Source organism: Tripterygium wilfordii, chromosome 21 (assembly GCF_013401445.1).
Source record: "Tripterygium wilfordii isolate XIE 37 chromosome 21, ASM1340144v1, whole genome shotgun sequence".
NCBI classification, from domain to species: Eukaryota; Viridiplantae; Streptophyta; class Magnoliopsida; order Celastrales; family Celastraceae; genus Tripterygium; species Tripterygium wilfordii.
The window spans coordinates 18,115,227-18,133,564 of record NC_052252.1 but is presented as its reverse complement, the minus strand read 5'-3'; the positions used below and the strand labels follow the sequence as shown (position 1 = coordinate 18,133,564).

The 18,338-nt window shown below is 36.7% G+C and overlaps 4 protein-coding genes across 4 annotated transcripts; 2 read left to right on the top strand and 2 right to left on the bottom strand.

Moving 5' to 3' along the window:
* Positions 1-2,858: 2,858 nt before the first annotated feature.
* On the top strand, positions 2,859-4,732 carry LOC119989988 (WAT1-related protein At2g39510-like). The gene is made up of 7 exons (XM_038835776.1): positions 2,859-3,079; positions 3,194-3,256; positions 3,344-3,460; positions 3,556-3,799; positions 3,882-4,043; positions 4,148-4,299; positions 4,391-4,732. The coding sequence occupies exons 1-7, from the start codon at positions 2,886-2,888 to the stop codon at positions 4,584-4,586; spliced, it is 1,128 nt and encodes a 375-aa protein (XP_038691704.1). The 5' UTR covers positions 2,859-2,885; the 3' UTR covers positions 4,587-4,732.
* An 858-nt stretch (positions 4,733-5,590) lies between these two features.
* LOC119988052 (WAT1-related protein At2g39510-like) lies at positions 5,591-7,782 on the top strand. The gene is made up of 9 exons (XM_038832956.1): positions 5,591-5,894; positions 5,997-6,059; positions 6,137-6,253; positions 6,336-6,567; positions 6,664-6,810; positions 6,867-6,967; positions 7,071-7,326; positions 7,473-7,633; positions 7,728-7,782. Exons 1-9 carry the CDS (start codon positions 5,701-5,703, stop codon positions 7,780-7,782), a joined length of 1,326 nt encoding a protein of 441 aa, XP_038688884.1. The 5' UTR covers positions 5,591-5,700.
* A 2,125-nt stretch (positions 7,783-9,907) lies between these two features.
* LOC119989677 lies at positions 9,908-10,654 on the bottom strand. Its single transcript, XM_038835339.1, has 2 exons — positions 10,462-10,654; positions 9,908-10,324 (listed from the first exon to the last, which is right to left on the bottom strand). The coding sequence occupies exons 1-2, from the start codon at positions 10,537-10,539 to the stop codon at positions 10,241-10,243; spliced, it is 162 nt and encodes a 53-aa protein (XP_038691267.1). The 5' UTR covers positions 10,540-10,654; the 3' UTR covers positions 9,908-10,240.
* A 1,298-nt stretch (positions 10,655-11,952) lies between these two features.
* On the bottom strand, positions 11,953-16,864 carry LOC119988441 (protein ALP1-like). The gene is made up of 2 exons (XM_038833479.1): positions 16,476-16,864; positions 11,953-13,195 (listed from the first exon to the last, which is right to left on the bottom strand). The coding sequence occupies exons 1-2, from the start codon at positions 16,726-16,728 to the stop codon at positions 12,150-12,152; spliced, it is 1,299 nt and encodes a 432-aa protein (XP_038689407.1). The 5' UTR covers positions 16,729-16,864; the 3' UTR covers positions 11,953-12,149.
* Between the last annotated feature and the right edge of the window lie 1,474 nt (positions 16,865-18,338).

Genomic DNA, 18,338 nt, shown 5'->3' with positions numbered 1-18,338 from the left:
ATAGTTATTTTTTATGCCATCCAAAACAGGAGCTTGTGTATGGGAGTTATTCACTTTTTACAAGCGAACATATAGCATAGTGGTAGAGTTACAGAGGAGGGGTGCAACCTATAAGTCACATGTTCAATTCACGTGAACAATATTTTCACATATTATGTGAAGGCAAGGTCTGGGTACATCTTGCATGTTCCTATCTCGTCCACTACAAGAGCCTTGTGCACGTGTATTGTTTATCTTTGCAGGCGAACATGTGGTCTAGTAGTAGAGTTGTAGAGGTGCAACCTAGACTAGAGGTCACTCACAGGTTCAATTTCTAAAAATAATTGCTCCACATATTATGAGGAGGCAAAATCTACGTATATCTTATCTGTCTCGACCCCGTCTACAGCAGGAGTCTTGTTCATGGGTGTTGTTGTTTATGAAATTTCAGGCATATACGCACATAAATTTCTCACCTAGCAACTCAATACTCTAGTTTGTATACGTGTTATATAATATAATCATGTATATGTGTTATATGATACTATCACAGAAAACTACCAAGATCACCTTTAATTTTTGTGAGTTATGTGACAATGGCAAGATTGATCGATTATAAAATTTATGTCTCAAAACCCCTCTGATTTAACAAGGACAGTCACATCAAAAGGGCTTGCATTTGTGGTAGTGTCTGAGATGGACAGCATTCAAGCAAGGAAAATTTTAAAAAATTACCATAATGAATAGAAAAATTATAATCAATGGATGGCCTCTTCTTATAACTTTAATTTGGAGCCACTAATTTTGTCCACAAAGGCCACACTTATGGCCCGAAATACATACATAAGCGCAAACATAAAGGCTATATTTGTGGCCTGAATTGCATACATAAAGGTTACATTTTACTCTCATTGGAACCTGAAGCTCACAAACAATAAATATATATATATATATGAGACAAAAAAAAATGTGGATTATGATAACTAATTAATATTTTAAAAAATCATATACATTCAAAATGCTCAACCCACGAACTCAGATTTTTATATTATTTATAAAAAAAACATTATAATTAAATTTCAATTTCAGACAGTGGAGTACTGATGCCAATAGGAGCTAGCTAGCTAGTCGACAATATTGAGAACATCAGTCATAAACGCAATATGATAGACATCATGATTTTTATGTGACTCCAAGGTCGACAAAAGTCATGGTAGTACTCCAGGATAAAGGATTTTCAGATCCTGATAGGGCAGTAATAGCCACCATGGAGATAGACATGAATAACTGCATAGCTCTTGTATACCACTCTCCTAATTTCCCTGTGCAAGTATCAGATCTAAAAAGAATACAAATTTCATTTTTATCCAAAGGATATGAATCTTTTAACCCATCATTGGCAAACCTGATGGTATTCATAGGATTTATAGGAAAATTAACAGACTCATGATTTTTATGTGACTCCAAGGTCGGTAAGCTTGATGGAATTCTTCTATTTTTAGTCACTGTGGTGGATATTTTCCACTCACTAAGGAACTATCCCTTTGGGCTATATGTGTATCAATTAGTCCAATCTTTTGTGGGTTAGATTGGATTAATCGGTGCACAGATGATCAGAGTGCATAGTTCTTTAGTGAACGAAAAATATCTACTACAATAATACATAATATTTGTGTGTATTGATGAGAATATAATATCTTAATTGTTTGATGAAATAATTTTCTACATTTGTGATGGGATTTTTCATTAACATGCATTGTACTTGTAACAATGGATTTTCGATCTAGAGTACACATTCTTTGAGATTACGAACAGGTGGAAGGTATAAATTAATTCTCACATTAAAAATAATCATAATAAATTTTTTTTTGCATGAACTTGTATTATTCTACAGAGAAGAATTTGCACAGAGAGATGCTTTCTTCAAGTGTGGTGTGGATCGAGATTCAGTTCTAGTGTCAGATGGTGTGTTGTGGAATGTGGACATGTGTCAACTAAAGAAGAATCTAGAACAGAAAAGAGGTTTAGGAGAACGAATCTAGGCCATTGAATTGGTCAAGATTGTGATCCAAAAATTATTATATTTTATTTATTTATTGATATCTTGGCAATAAATTTTAACATTAATAATTTTTAGCCCCTAATAATGGTGCTCATATGACACATCACACATGTATTGTATTGTATTGAATTGGTCCAAAAAAAAACTTCATACGCCTCTATTGGTAATTTGACAGCATATAATCCATGTCAAGATTCAGTTTCACCAAACACCCAAATATCATATTTTACAGCATATACTTTAATATATATCAATTGTTTGCTAAATGGTTTTTTTTTTTTTTTGAAGTTTCTCTAAATTAATTAGCCAAACTTATTTTTAAAAAAATAAAATTCAGCAGCACTTCATTAATTATTGCCAAAGTTCATGGTGATTTTATTTCACACGGAAGGAGAATCCACCAAGTCACTATAATTTGTGGGCATTGATGCTTTCCTTGGGTGCAAGAAGTATCGCCTTTACCTAACTAGTCAGCCACTCTAGTCTCTCTACAACTGTTAAAACAGTTGCTTTGAAAAAGATTGCTTCTTGTTGATTGTGTTGATCTAATGCTTATATGGGGTTTTTTTATAAGACACAAGTTTGTCCTTTTAGACATCTGATATGGTTTTAAACTCGGGTCATGGTACCTGCGAGCACATTAATTTTCTACCTGACGACATGGTAAGTTGTGTCAAAACCCAGAACCCAACACATAACCATAAGAGATTCACCAATTAGACTATCACTCAATTGATTATATATAGGATATATATTATACACCCTATATAAGCATGTGAACCCTCTAGTCATTTTTCCTCATTAGCTCTTGAGATACATTACAGTACAGAACTAAACTACCTCAATGGGATCTTTGGCTGAGCAGTTGAACCAAGCAAGTCCATTTTTGGGTGTAATTTTGCTGCAATTTGGGTTTGTAGGAATGTCTATCATCACCAAATCTGCTTTAAACATCGGCATGAGCCAACATGTTCTGGTAGTCTATAGGAATATTGTTGCCACCATTGTCATTGCTCCTTTTGCCATTATTTTTGACAGGTCTCCCTCTCTAACTCTCTCAATTCTTATCTTATATGTTTGTTAAAGATTACATATAGTACAACTAATATACATAGATTTATATATATATACACATATATATGTTTGTATCAGGAAAGTGAGGCCAAGGATGACTTTCTCCATCTTCATTAAGATAGCATTGCTGGGCTTGTTAGAGTCAGAATCTTCACACCCTCATAATATATATATGTCTTCTAACAATCATGAATTCAAATTGGTGTTAACATATGTGTGAATTTTCAGGCCTACAATTGACCAAAACTTGTATTATACTGGCATGAAGTATACAACAGCAACTTTCACTGTTTCTATGAATAATATTCTTCCTGCCTTTGCCTTTCTCATGGCTTGGATCTGCAGGTAATTCTCTACTTACACATACACACAATATATATATACACAACCCAATTCATGGATGGTGAATTGATGATGTTATGGTGTTTATGGTCATGTAGGCTTGAGAAGGTTAATATAAGGAAACTGCATAGCCAGGCAAAGATATCAGGGACAATAGTGACAGTTGGGGGAGCAATGTTAATGACTCTAGTTAAAGGTCCAATGCTCAATCTGCCATGGACAAAAGAACATAACAGCCATCATCAAGAATCTACAACTTCAGCAACTAAACATGACCCCATCAAGGGTGCTCTCATGATCACAATTGGGTGCTTTTGCTGGTCTGGTTTCATTATTCTTCAGGTGATCATGATCTTCAGATTTCTAGTATAGGGAATTATGGTATCATGATCCATAATACTAATCATTAATTTGGTTTTTCTAGGCGATTACGCTGAGATCGTACCCTGCTGAGCTTTCCCTAACAGCTTTGATTTGCTTCATGGGTGCGATTCAAGGCACGGTTTTAGCCGTCGCCATGGAATGGGGCAATGCCAGTGCCTGGGCTATAAACCTGGATTATAAATTGTTAGCTGCTGTTTATGGTGTAAGAAATTCAGAAGCTACACATATACTGCTATATAACATATACATGCTGCACACAATGCATTAGAACTCAATATAAGTTTTTTCCTTTGGATGGATATGCAGGGATTGGTCTGTTCAGGAGTTACATATTATATTCAAGGAGCGGTAATGAAGAACAGGGGACCGGTTTTTGTGACAGCTTTCAGTCCTCTAGCCATGGTGGTTGTAGCAATTATGGGTTCATTTCTATTAGGGGAGATATTATACTTGGGAAGGTGAAAATGTTGAACTCCCCCAGCTACTTTTTAACATACAAAAAAGCCCAAAATTAGTACTAATTTTGATTATGTTCTTTTTCACTTACAGGATAATTGGAGCAATTGTTATTGTTTTTGGGTTATATCTAGTTTTATGGGGTAAGAGCAAGGATCAAACTCCATCAGAAGGCAAGGAAGCCATGATCGATAAGCAAATCGATACAACGAGTTCAGATCAAGAGTTTGTCACCATTGATGTCACAACTCACAAAGAATTAGATAGACCTATGGAAGGATCCACTTGAAAAGGAACAACATTGGGGGGAAAAAAGAAGAAGGCATGCAATGCTAGCTGATCACTAATACAAGCAAGTTAAACTGCAATCGGTTCAATGTTTATAGTTTGTGTGGCATGCTATGGTGATCCCTAATAAAAGCAAGTTAAACTACAGTCTGTTCAATGTTTGATGATCTAATTGTTATCCCGGATGTTGCAAACAACCTGGTTTTCTGAGACTTAAACAGCAAGAACGTCAACAAAGTTCATACATTTATTTATATATATATATATATACACACGTATAGAAATAACTCAACTACAACAGGAATCAAACAGAACACGAATGGAGGTGAGGTATAACCTATGGCCTTCGAGAGATTAATTGTTTGTCCTCTGTTGTGAATTTTCTTTAGATTATAAGGTATATAATCCAAAAACTAATCACCCTAGTGAATTACTGTATACAGAACATCAGCCAAAGAATGCAGAGATGCCATTACTAACATTGCAGAAAATCTGTATCTGCCATGTTATGAAGACTGAAGTATAACTTCACTCAAGCATAGTCAGACTAAAAAAAATACTCAAAAAACTGTAACATGATGTTAAAGGAAAAGAATGTTACCTCTAGAGACTAACTAGAAAGAAAAGTCCAAATGAAGAAGGAATCATTGTCCTGAGCCGTCAGATTCATATTCTTTCTTATCACCTTACTGAAACTACATTCCTCTGGTCATGACCTCCCAAACCAGAAGGCTTCAGCACCCAAAGTCTGTCTTCCTATACTTTCCCAACTTTACTCTCTTCAAAATGCTAATGATGACTAATTACCAAATTCAAAATAATAAATGTACAATGAAAAATGAAGAGTTTTCTTTTTTCCATACACCTTGACATTAAGTTCCTTTTATTGTTTTCTCCTATGAAGAAATCCCACCAAGAAGTTTGCAAGAATTTAAAAAAAGACAACGTTGTAATAACTCTATAAGTTTACAAGTTTCAACCATGCAAGAAATGTCAGAAGAAAGGAAAAAAATGAAGTAACTTTGGCAAATATACACCATTACACTATCTAGAGCAAATATGAATGTGTAAGCCCTGAGACCTTCAATGCAGCCAGAGAAGAAGGTCTTGTGTCTATGGAGTCATTTGCAGAACTAATGAATCAAGCAAAGCCATACTTGCTTGTGATTTTTCTCCAATGGGCCTCTGGAGTGTTGAACATTATTGCTAAGGCTGCTCTAAACCATGGTATGAGCCAACATGTCCTAGTTGTGTACCGAATGGCCGTTGCGTCTGCTCTAATTGCTCCTTTTGCCTTTTTTCTGGAGAGGTTTTTGATTCTCACCCTTGTAATTTCTTCCATATTTTGTGCATTTAGTTCTTCTGTTAAGGTGGTCTTTATATTCACATCTTCTCACTTGATCCTCAACAGGAAGTCAAGACCAAAGATGACCTTGCCAATCTTTTCTAGGATAATGCTGCTCAGTTTGTTAGAGTAACGATTTCTCGAACAAATTAATCTTAATCTTATTATCAACAAATAATTATGTCTATATAAATCTGATTACTCAGGCCGATGGCATACCATAACTTGTTCTACCCTGGGATGAAACATACTACAGCAAATTTTGGTGCTGCCATGTTCAATATTGTTCCTGCCATCACATTTATTCGGGCTTGGATCTTTAGGTAATCTATTGCTTGTAGCATGCTTGTCTAATGTGTATAACTCTCTATGTGAGAAAAGTGAATTAACATATTGTATATGTAGCCTTGAGAGCATATACCTTACGAGGTTGTCCAGCCAAGCAAAAGTTGTTGGAACAATTGTGACAATTGGAGGAGCAATGCTGATGAGTCTTGTCAAAGGGCAACACCTGAATTTTCCAAAGATTAATAAAGGACATGTTCATCAAATTGCTGCAAATAAGGGACATTTCACAGAGGGTGTTGTCATGATTGTATCTGCTTGTTTCATCGGCTCCGCTTTCCTAGTTTTGCAGGTAATGAAAAGTTTTCTTCAACCCTATCTAGCTAATTCATGTTGTCGACATTGCTGCTAATGACTTCAGATATAACAATAATGGGAATTTTTACAGGCAATAACACTAAAATCGTACCCGGCTAATCTCTCTCTGGTAGCTTTGCAATGCATAATGGGAATGGTAGAAAGCATCATCCTTGCCTTAGCAGTGGAATGGGGCAACTCTTCAGTCTGGTGCATATACAAAGATGGGATCAAATTAGTAGTTGTTATCTATGGAGTAAGACACCTAAACTAAGGATCACATCAATTGATTAGGGTTCGACTTCCCAGCATTTTGGGATAGCTGGAACAAGAAACACTAGGATCCATAAGACTGCTTTTAACTTTTTTGACTTCTCTCCAGGGAATATATTCTGGTGTTGCTTATTATATCCTGGCATTCATTGCATGAACAACTGTACTTGGGAAGGTATATATGTCTACCATTGATGTTCATTTGAATGTATCTTAAATTTTAAGCAAAAACACTAATATATGTAGGATTCTGAGAGCCTTTGTCATCATAGTAGGATTATATCTTGTCGTATGGGGTAAGAGCAAGGATCAAATTCAACAACCAGAAATTGACATAGGAGAACCAATTCAAGAAGCAACTACAATGAATGGTGACAGAGACACTCCCACAACTGATACTGAGAATACAGAACCAAATCAAGACGCAGCTACAAATAAGAACAGCAACATAGGCGATTGTGATCAGTGTTTTCTTGTTGTAGTAAGAGTTGCAGGTGGATAAGACAAGCTTTATATTCATTTAGGGATTTAGCTTATCGTACAAGAATCTGGAGCTTAGTAGTCATCCCTGATGTAGATAAGAATCAAAAGCTTCTGCTTCAAAACAATTTTTTTCCCTTAAAACAGCAAGAAATCCAAAAGAGAAAAGACAGTGATTTTTTTCCCCCTAAAACAGCAAGAGAACTTCAGCCTAGTTTGGTTGCGGAGTGGGCTATTGAGGACCTGATTGCTGAGGCCCGATACAAGCTTGATGGGTTTCATTCTTGGTCCATTACCAAAATTCACAGGTATCAAAATACATGGGCGGACTCTCTCGTCAAATGGGCCGCTGCCAGAGCTTTGTCCAATGACATTTCCAGTCACATGTTCCGAGAACTTCAGATTTGGTTGTATAATGGTCATGATCCTCCGGATCATAATTTTGGATTCATCTTAGTCAGCTGTAATTATTTGTTTGTCGGACAAAAAAAAAAAAAACTGGTTATAGGGTGGTGCCCATACTTTGTCAAAAGTCAAACCAATAACACCTCATGGGCATAAGTCCATGGAAAACCCTGGACCTTGGAAACACCGCAGCCACAAAGTAAACGCGTGGGCCCAGAATGACCCACCCTCATAGTAAACCACGCACAGCCCATTGTAGCCGGAAAGAGCGAACTCCATCTGGCAGGCATGCATGGCCCAGTAAGACCATTAGTCCGCGACGCATAGATAATTAGATATATCAAGGAGCCCAATAATGCATTCAATTGCCTCCAAAAAGTCAGGCCCACAGGCCCAGGAGATGAAAATGATGCTCTAGGTCCACCAGGTAGCCGAAAGAGAAAAACATTAAACAACAATTCTCCCAAAAGGCCTTCCCAGGGCCAGAATCCAGTGTCCAACTCCAACCCAGCCCAAAAGGCCTTTGGCCCGAAACACCAGCGCAAAATAAATGAGACCCAAGTAGAGCTCATTACCATCGCAAAATGCATAGTGGCCCACTAGGTCCCAGGAGCCAAGACCCGCCCTCTAGAACCTGTAAAGTGTAAACAAATATTCAGCAAACTCCCGCAAGCCCAAACCCAGCTATTCCAATTCCTGCAGTCCATTGATCCATTCCCATACCCACTGCACCACAAAACATGAGCCCTCGGCTCTCCCCAGAAAAATACTCCCTGAAACGGCCAGCTCCCTTCCATAGCTCTTGCCTACCACGCAGACAAAGCCAATAAACATGACCACATCAATGGAGCAAATACGGGCCAAGTGAAACTGCAACTGCAACGTGATCACTTGGCCAGATTCCACCTGAAAGCCCTGCAAACAAGCCAGGGAAACCAAATGCGGCCCTTCCATTAACAAACCATACGTCATACAAAAATCCCATGCCAAAATCTACCTATCTCAAAACTAAATCAACCACCAGCAACCCCATTAATCTCATTCACGACAGCAAGGGAACCTGGAGTCCTCTCCTAACAAATTGTGCCCATCCAAGCACAGCGACAGGCTCCATACCAAACCCAATCAATAGCCCTAAACCCAATCGCACTGTCAACCCGTTGCAGCATTGAAAAACAGGCATAAGCCCAGCTAAACTCTTAACAAAATATGATCTTAGATATGCATGCACACTAGGAAAGAAAGGGCCATGAAACTTAGCATATTTCACAAGTCATATTAGAAAGAAAAGTACATCCTTTAATCAGAAGAGTTGCTGCTCTTAGGAGCACTCCCACGCCCGACATAGATAGTTTTACCCCACGACAGTGGAAGCAGATTCAGAAATCAAATCCATCTTGTCATCTCTCTTCCTCCTCTGCTACATGCCTATACCACGTGTATAGTTGGGAACGAAAAGTTACATTTTGCCCTAAAGTAAGTAGTCGGCCTAACCTTCGGTTCCCGTAACCAAGTTTTTCTTTCTTACTCCTTATGTACTTTTTCTTAAGTGTGGGGCAAAGCAAAGGGCGCCCTCTACTTCTACTTCTAACTAAAGGCGAACAGGCGGCATTGCAAGCTTGACTTAGGCTATCATAATGATCAACAGCATCATGAAAATGACTCCCAGAACTATCTTATAACCGTACTGATACAAACTCAAACCCCACTAAACTGAATCTCAAGCAAAACTTTCATATTTCAAAAATGCATCTCAAATACTTTCAACTTTCAACAATCAAATTTTCAGTCTATATGTGTATCATACCATCAAAACTTTCTCTAGCAAACCCCAATAACAACTTTATAACCTTACTGATCCAAACTCATACCCCTCTAAACTCAATCTCAAGCATTGCAGTTCCATGCCCTTTGAAAGCAAACAGAAGCATTCTATTAAATTAGAGCACAACTTATGACTTTTGTTCCGTCCGTTAATAAAGTAGTATCTAAGGAAATAGCATTGCCAACATCATCTAATGAGAACTTTAGAACCTAGAAACATCACAGGGGTGTTAACATCATGCAATTCCGCAACAAGCAAAGCGTTGATAAGAATAGAAATATATGTTCTCAGGTGTCAAGGGTTTGGATTTCTCCCTTCTGCATCAATATTAAATACCTAGTTTCATATGTTCTGAGCATAAAGCATTAAAGCCCTTTCACAAAAAAAATTCCCACATTAGATATGAAGCTTCTTTACATAAAGCATATCTAATTATTCTCAGCAATCATCCCATACTTTTGAGTTGAGCAAGGTAAACCATCATGGGATACCAGTAAAATATTTCAGTTAAAATCATACCCTCCAAGTCTCAAACTAAAAAAAATTCAATCAAATCAAGGAAGTTTTGGGACAAAGGATCTTAATTTCTTCACATACACATTTCGAACTCAATTTCACCGAGCTTTCCTCACGAAGCTTTGCTTTGATAAGGACTCTGAGTAGCAAAAAAGTTACTGGGTCATTTCTAAGCATCACTGTCAGTGTTTTGGTCAAGGTCCCCAAACTTCTGCTTGAAGGAGTCCTGCCTCTGTAACCACATCATGTGACCCTGAAGCATAAAAAAAAACATAGAAATCCCAAGAATTTCGTCAATGAAGATGAACCCAGAAAGAAACTAATAGATATTGATACAGATAGACACTAATCACCGTAGATGCATATGAGTCTATAAATTGGTTAGATTACCTGAAGACCGGCAGCCCAAATTATTAGGATAGATGCAAACCAGAACTTCTTTTCTTTGAGAAGTTGCTTTACTTCCATTAATTCCTTCTATATGGTCTCCGATTGCGATTCACCGAAACACCGTAGGGTCCGTAACCCCCTGACCGCAGAAGGTTCTCTTTCTATGGTGGAGCGACTCCTCTCTGCTTTTTCTTTCTAGAATATTGATTTGATGCGACGTCGTTTTATCAAATGGACTTTGGTCATTAAAGGAAGAGACTTGCCGTGTATAATTGTTTTATTCATACGATTTTTTTTAATCAAGATGGTCTTTTACCAGTTGTAGACGTGACAATTTAGGATCAATGTAATGTGATACGAGGCCACTAACAATCCTGCAAAGATTACGTAAAGAATATACTATGAAAGTTTAACATCAATGTGGTATCGATTGAGGAAGTTCTGACGATCAAGTCACTAATATGACTGAGAGATTTCAGTGAAAAAACAATGTTTAGAGATACCTCCAAAATCGGATGTTTTTAATGCCGTGGGACCTCTCGTATTTATAGGCCTCTGGCTCACGTGACCCACTTTTAACAAGTGGACACTGAGTTGAACGGGCTTTGGGCCTCTGTTCAATTAGACCATGGACTTGTGGAAGAGCTTCCCGAGCCATGGGCCTATGCTGGGTCGAATAATGCCTAGACCGAGGACCTATTGAGCTTTTGTAGGACCGTGGACCCATAGATCGACTGAATAGACCATGGTCTTTGTTGAGTTGGCCGCTGCCTAGATTGTGGCTTGGGCCTTTAGACTGGTTGTGAAGGTCATGGGCCTTTGCTGAGTTGGTTGCTATCCAAGACATAGGTATGTTGGGCTTTTGTAGAGGTCGTGAGTTTGTAAATCGATTGTAAAGGTCGTGGACCTTTGTTGAGTTGATTAGTGTCTGGTTCGTGAGCCTATACTTTGTGCGTTTAGGGCTAGTGCGGATTTTGGCCCATACATTAATATTCAATTTCTCATAATATTTTCTTTTGAACTAATTTATCCACTTCGTCTAACAAAAAAAATTAATTTCCACTTGAGAAAAATTATAATGCCTCAGCATTTAGAAAGTTGGATAGGTATGCTCGTACCCATGAAAGGACTAGTAGTATTCTCAATCAAGAAGGTTTTGGCAAGAAGCATACAGAAAAAGAAGCAGCATTTTAATGCAAAAATTTGTATTTATGGATGCAAACTCCCCCATCATTAGCAGATCTAAGTTCCAACTGCTTCAAACTCTTCTATTCCAACAGTGGTGCTCTAAAGCATTAAGAGTTCACAGTCTGATGAGTCCAAATCTCCATGCAAATTGTTTGAAAGTTTCTGGCATCAAGTTTTCAAAAAGGCAAGTACATTATTTATGCAGCAATTCAATCTGCGTCCAAGTTTTTAAACTGACTCTTCCATTCAAAATTGATCCACATTTTGCTTGCCCGGAGAAGCTACGGCAGCCCGGAACAGTACTAGACACTAGTACTTTTATATATATATAATGAAATCTGAATAATATTATGAATTCAGAACTAGATAAAAAAAAGCAGTCAACCAAAAAGACTCTCAAGTCACAGGATGACAGGATTCACCAAAGTTCCTGTGAAGACAAAGCAAACAGGCATATCAGCTTCTCAATATATGAATTGAGCCACACAGAGAAGTTCCTGTCAAGGTGGCAATTTTCCTGATAAGTAGAGGGTAAGCTTCTCTCTCATAAGAGAAGCGGTGTCATCGACAGAGTCACAAATTTGTTGGCGATAGTCCGAGTCATGCTGATGAGACAAGGGCATTTCATCCAGCATCTCATCCTCCATGTCGATAACAATATTATGCAGCAGGCAGCATACAAGAACAATTCTCGGCAACCTATTCTTATCAGGCATCCACATCACCCCACGAATTATCCTCCACCTCTCCTTCAGCCGAGCCAGAGCCATCTGTGCCACTTTTCGAGTTGCAGAATGCCGCTTATTAAAATCTACTTGAACGTTGGAGACGGATTTACCTTGATATGGAGTAAGAAGCCAAGGCAATAGGGGAAATGCCAAGTCCCCTACTATATATTCCCGTAATTCTCCTCCTTCTGCAAGCTCCAACTTCTTACCATTCAGCCTCTTCCCCTCTTCAGTAAGTTTGAAGAAGCCTGAGCTTTTGAGCACGAGAGCATCACTCAAACTTCCAGGCCAACCAGCAATTACGTCACGGAATCTCATCTTTGGATCCACAACTACCTGCAACATCATACTGTAGTTCTTCTCTCGATCAATCCAGACATCATTTGATGGATCCATTGTAGGTAGAGTCATGACAACATGAGTGGTGTCTATAGCACCGCAGCAATTAGGAAGACCCCCAATTTTCTCAAACTTGGCCTTAATCTCTTCCATCTCTGCTTCTGTTGATGGCCAACGGAGATGGGGCAAACCTCTTTCTTCCATTGCTTCCACAAAGCGCCAAGTTATTTGGGAAACAGTTGATTGGTTCGTCCCAAATGAATCACCAACAGTTGATAATGATTCACCAGAGCCAAGCCTCCTTAGCGCAATGGCTACTTGGTCATTTAGAGATAAATGCCTCCCGCTTGAATCACTGAAGTTCGAGTTCCTAGCCATCATATCTTCCCTAACAAGTGAACAGATAGAGTTGAACGTCTTTCTTGACATTTTGAAAATAGATTCAAATGTCTTTGAATTCTTTGATTCAGATAAGGTCCCTGAAAAATGGCAGGATTAGGGGAAAAATTCATGCAAGTTACCTACTTCCTGTAATAAATATACATTAAGGAAGAAAAAGGTCAATCCAATAGTAGTTTTCAATCCAATTATGATAGTAGGTCCTAAAATCAGAAGAAATACAGTCTCGTATCTTCTTAGACACAAGCAAAATACAAATAAGACAATCAAGCTCGTGGACTTACTAACTGGAAAGGAAAAAAAAAACTTGTGGTCATACTAGGCACATATAACCCTGAATTGTAATTGTAACGATCACCAATGCTCCCTTCTCCCCGTATTAATTACAGAAATTGTAAACATGCACCATAAGAATAAGATCCATTGCCTTTATCTGTTAGAGCTTGCGTACATACTACATACAATTTTGCATTTGAAAACACTTGCTGGAAGCCATCAAATATGTTCTCATCATTTCCATCCTGATTTTTTTTTTCGTATTATAGTAAAATTTTTGGTTTGAGATTCATTTACAGATGTCAGAATTCTCACTATAACATCTACATTATATTTTAATTTTTTTCCTTTGCTTCTGCCACATGAGTCCACAGTTTTGAAGAGTTGAATGCAGGTGCACTCAAATTCTTGATTTTATTTGTATGCTAAGAACGAAGGCGTTGTTTAAGAGGTATCCTTGAATCGTTGCAGAGCAAATGAAAGCAATCAAATGGCTCTACAAAACAATCTAACATAAATATACAAGGTAAACTCACATCATGTTTGCAGAAACCATTTTGAGACATTTATAGAGGAGAAGCAACAGAAAACATAACTCACACAGAGAAACTACACAGTTTGTCTAGACAAATGCAGGTATCATGTCATGTTGATCTCTGATACATCCTTTTGTTGAACAATGAATCTGGAAGTTTTAGCTAGTTTGCAAGAATTCATTTATAATGAAAGTGCTTTTCAATATGAATGAGTTCGCGGTATCTCTGTCAAAGTGTTATGTTATTCTCTATCCTCATTAAATATGAAAGATTAAAAAAAAAGGATAGAGAAATCAATATAAACAAGAGACATTATAAAATAAAATAAAAATTAGTAGAAATTTCACCAACTTTGTACGAGAAATATTCTACTGATTGTACTGACAATCAGTACACTACTGACCTCCAAGCCCCCTTAGAAAATATCTAGGATATTAATTGGTGAGGCTGTCCATTATTCTTAGATAATAACATAATGGGAACCACATGAAACTCAAGGTGTCTCTATGGCCACGTAAAGCGAGTTCGAATTTTTTTGTTATGAGAATATGTGACATTACATTTGTAGCTAAGAGATCAACAAAGATAAGACTTGTGTAAGCTTACCATCCGAAGTACAAACCCACCACAATGAAAAAGTACAAAGATATATCTTCTCGTCAAGTCAGGTTATCCAAGTAGAGGTACCAGATAATAAACTTAGAAGCTTGAATGTTCCACTCCCCATAATTATTTCTCATATGTGTGGCCTTCAACCCTTTTTATATATATTTCAGCTGCCATTTAGTAAATTCTTCACAGTGTTTATGCTACGCTTTCATTGAGCAGTTGAATTGAAGTCCTACAGGTTACCATTCCTCGAACAGAAGCCTCTAAGAAACCTTCAGTTTAGCATTTCGAGTGACCAAATCTACAGTTCTAAATCAGTGCCCAAAACCATAACACAATAAAAGTTTCATTGGCGTGAAATAAAACATCCAAGACCAAGGATATGTGAATTAAGAGTCAAGTGGAGCAGAAGAACCACTGCTCTGTACTTTTTGCCTTGTTTGAACAGTGTCACCTTTTGCAGTTTCATACATTTGACACTAGTAACTCAGCAGCATCACTAGACCCAAAGTCCTTCTGTCCAAATACTTATCATACAAAAATACAAAGAACTAATAAATAATCAAGGGACCATTTTTTTGGAAATCAGAATCATAACACAACAATACTATTTCTTCGTTTTAGAAAGGTTAGCAGATAAGAGATAACAAACAAAGAAAATAATATTTGGTAGTGATAGATCTAAAGTACATTTCAGAAGCAGAAATCCAAAATTCTTTCCCATAAGAAAAATAGCAGTCTCAAAAGAAAAAGGTTCTCTCTCAAACAACTACCATCCACTTCCAATAAGACACCATCACTGTCAACAAAATCATAAGATCTATGCTTTTGCCACAAATGACAATTAACACTAACTCCTCTGCATTTGGAAATGAACTTGTGTTTCTGGTACATTTGATTCATAATTGAAATCTGCATGATGACAACATAAGCACAAACATACCTTACCATATAGGGTTCTAAAGAGCTAACTCACGTAAGAATGCACATCAATAAGAAATACCATTAAAGTTTTCTGTCCTACCTTCATTCTTTAACCTTGTTTTCCCAGGAAGGCAGTGAAGGGATAACTGAGCAGACGAGCTTAAACTAGATTGGCCTTTGAACATACACATAAAAGAACTTGAAAAGCAAAATAAATAGTATCGATCCTATGCAGAATAAATTAGTACAAAAATCACGTATACGCATATCCAGAGCATCTTAATTTCAAATACAACCTAAGAAGTAGTGGTAGTGGCCAAGATCTAAGCAGCTAGCTCCTAGATTTAATTGTTTCCAAGCCAGAAAATTAAAAACCAGAAGTCATTCTGAAAATATATCCTTATCAACAAAAAATGGATTTCACCCACTAAGATCAATCTCATTTGTATAAATAAAGTAAACCTAACCCCTTAAATAATGCTGATACTGACTTGCTCACTACTAGGTTTCTTTTCATCCCTTTGTAACTGATAATTATGCGTACTACCTGCAACATAAAGCGTTTGAAAACTAATAAAAAACAAAGTATCATACAATCACACAGGAATACCTAATTGTGCATCACTGCGGGGAGTAAATTCTAAATACATAAACAAATATCAATCAAATATTTCTACCTAAAAAGCACCAGCGCTAAAATCCCAGAAGGAGCAACAGAGAAGCATATACGTATTGTAAAACTGTAGAGAATGTATACAACTAATCCATCTGAAGAAGCCATTCGTTACTACTAGTGAATCAAAAGTGTATTGAACAAATTAACATCAAATGCAAACAAAGCCAGACAAAATGCCCTCACAAAAAACAAACCAAGATGTCCATTAAAGCAAACACGAATGTAAGCACCCACAAAAAAAAAGCTGAACGCAATAAAATTAATCGAAGTCAAAAACAAAACCAATATGATTCATATCGTTAAGAGAGACGGAGAGAATGATAAGGACTGAATGTATACCTGTAATCCTCTTAGAGAAATCATCCCACCAATCCAAGGGTTCTAACTGGGGTTGCTGCAGCGAAGCAGAAGCAGCAGCAGCCAAAACATTCTGGTCAACCTTCTTCTCCGCCTTCTTTCTCCTCTTGAACTTTCTAATGGGTCCCATTCGAAAAGACTGAAAGGGAATCTTACAACAAATCCAGTAGATGGAATTCGAGATAATAAAAATGAATTCTTGTTTATGATGAGGCTCAGAAGAGCTCCAAAACATGCAGTGGTGAATGAGTTTGACAGGGATGCGAACAAAGGAGGAGGCTTTGAAGGGAAACTAAGGAGTGCTTGCTTCTTCAAGTGACGTGGGTAGAAATTTTGAAGGAAACATAATGTGGGTTCAGAAAGTGGAAGTAAGTTATAAGCACAATGCCTCCCTTTCTTGATTTCTTCTTCCTTCGTTTCTACTATTTATTTTTTTTTATTTCTTTAACCTTCTTTTATTATTTTTTAAAACTCTTCATTTAGTTTTTTTTAATCTATTTTTGTTCATTAGTTTCTTTATTTAGTTAATATGAGTTGATTTTTTTTCCTTCTCTTTATTTAATCTACCCACAAAATTATTTTATGGTGAAATAATATTTTATTTAATGTACAAACCAAGATGTCCTAAACTTAGGAGATTTTAAGAAGTTTTCCCATTTTTTATTTTATGGTGAAATAATATTTCTAGTTTGGAAATGTAAGAAGAAAATAAAATTTTCTTGTGTTAAATTGGTGATATTGAAAATAATGAAAACATTAGTTAAAAAAACATGAGGAAGTAATTAGCAAAACAAGACTATTTAATTAAGAGAGTTATCTCAACAGTATTTTAAAAAAAAAATAAGAGAGTTGAAAAATAAAAGTGTATATTTTAACTATTTGTGTCAAATACCTAAGTTAATATTGAAAATTATTTATAGCCCACAATTTATTTTCCCATTTATTTAGGGATAAAAAATTATATTTCCTCCTTATTCGGTCATATTTATGTTTTTGTTGCCTAGAGAAAAGTGAGCAAAGAGGAAGAAAAAGCAAGTTTGTCAAGAATTTTCCTAAAAGGAGAAATGGATTAGGTTATTCTTCATATGCCTTACAATTCCAAAATGAATTTTCCACCTACTAAATTTAGTGGATGAAATCATTGCTCTCATGCCTCTCAATTCTCAAAACTATTTGTCTCCTACTACTAGATGTATGGAAGAAGGGTATAAGGATTTCTTCCATTTATATTAAAAGTTGTTATCAAACATTTAATATTGTATTCGTATTTAGAAAGGGGAGATTGTCTTTACATATTACCCTAATATATAATTTAATTATTTTTCAACTAGATAATCTTGTGTTTTTAGTTCGATATAGTCCTTAGACAAATAAAAAAAAAAGAAAAAAGAGATGAACAATTACACGCTTAAAATATTTATTATCAACCAACTTATTCATCTAGGTTGTTTTTTTGAGTACAAGTACAATATACGATACGCCACCACATCAAACCTAAAAAAGTATAGGTGTCAACAAGCCCCACGCAGGAGGCACAGACTAAGCCCACACATCTCCTTATAAATATTCGGGAGAATGTGAGACAAGAACTCATGACCTGAGTCAGGGACATACAAAGTCATTGTCACTCAACCAATGACTCATTTGCTATTAATCTAGGTTGTTGATCAAATGCACCACTTGATGAAAATTAATACTTTGTGGGGCAAGCAACTTTCTTTCTTTATTTTTCTTTTCTTCTCAAAATTCATCCTTAATATTTAGCTCATTTAATTTATATTCACTCATTAGTCACAAGACCATGCGGTAGTTATTGGACTCCCCGAGTAGTTGGGCCAGTCCACA

Coding starts and splice junctions, on each gene's coding strand:
- LOC119989988 (XM_038835776.1), top strand. CDS start 2,886: ATGGGATCTTTGGCTGAGCAGTTGAACCAAGCAAGTCCATTTTTGGGT. Junction 3,461..3,555: donor CTCATGGCTTGGATCTGCAG/GTAATTCTCTAC, acceptor ATGGTCATGTAG/GCTTGAGAAGGTTAATATAA. Junction 4,300..4,390: donor GAGATATTATACTTGGGAAG/GTGAAAATGTTG, acceptor TTTCACTTACAG/GATAATTGGAGCAATTGTTA.
- LOC119988052 (XM_038832956.1), top strand. CDS start 5,701: ATGGAGTCATTTGCAGAACTAATGAATCAAGCAAAGCCATACTTGCTT. Junction 6,060..6,136: donor ATGCTGCTCAGTTTGTTAGA/GTAACGATTTCT, acceptor CTGATTACTCAG/GCCGATGGCATACCATAACT. Junction 6,568..6,663: donor CCGCTTTCCTAGTTTTGCAG/GTAATGAAAAGT, acceptor GAATTTTTACAG/GCAATAACACTAAAATCGTA.
- LOC119989677 (XM_038835339.1), bottom strand. CDS start 10,539: ATGGAAGTAAAGCAACTTCTCAAAGAAAAGAAGTTCTGGTTTGCATCT. Junction 10,325..10,461: donor TTTGGGCTGCCGGTCTTCAG/GTAATCTAACCA, acceptor TTTATGCTTCAG/GGTCACATGATGTGGTTACA.
- LOC119988441 (XM_038833479.1), bottom strand. CDS start 16,728: ATGTTTTGGAGCTCTTCTGAGCCTCATCATAAACAAGAATTCATTTTT. Junction 13,196..16,475: donor TTTCTCTAAGAGGATTACAG/GTATACATTCAG, acceptor GCCATTTTTCAG/GGACCTTATCTGAATCAAAG.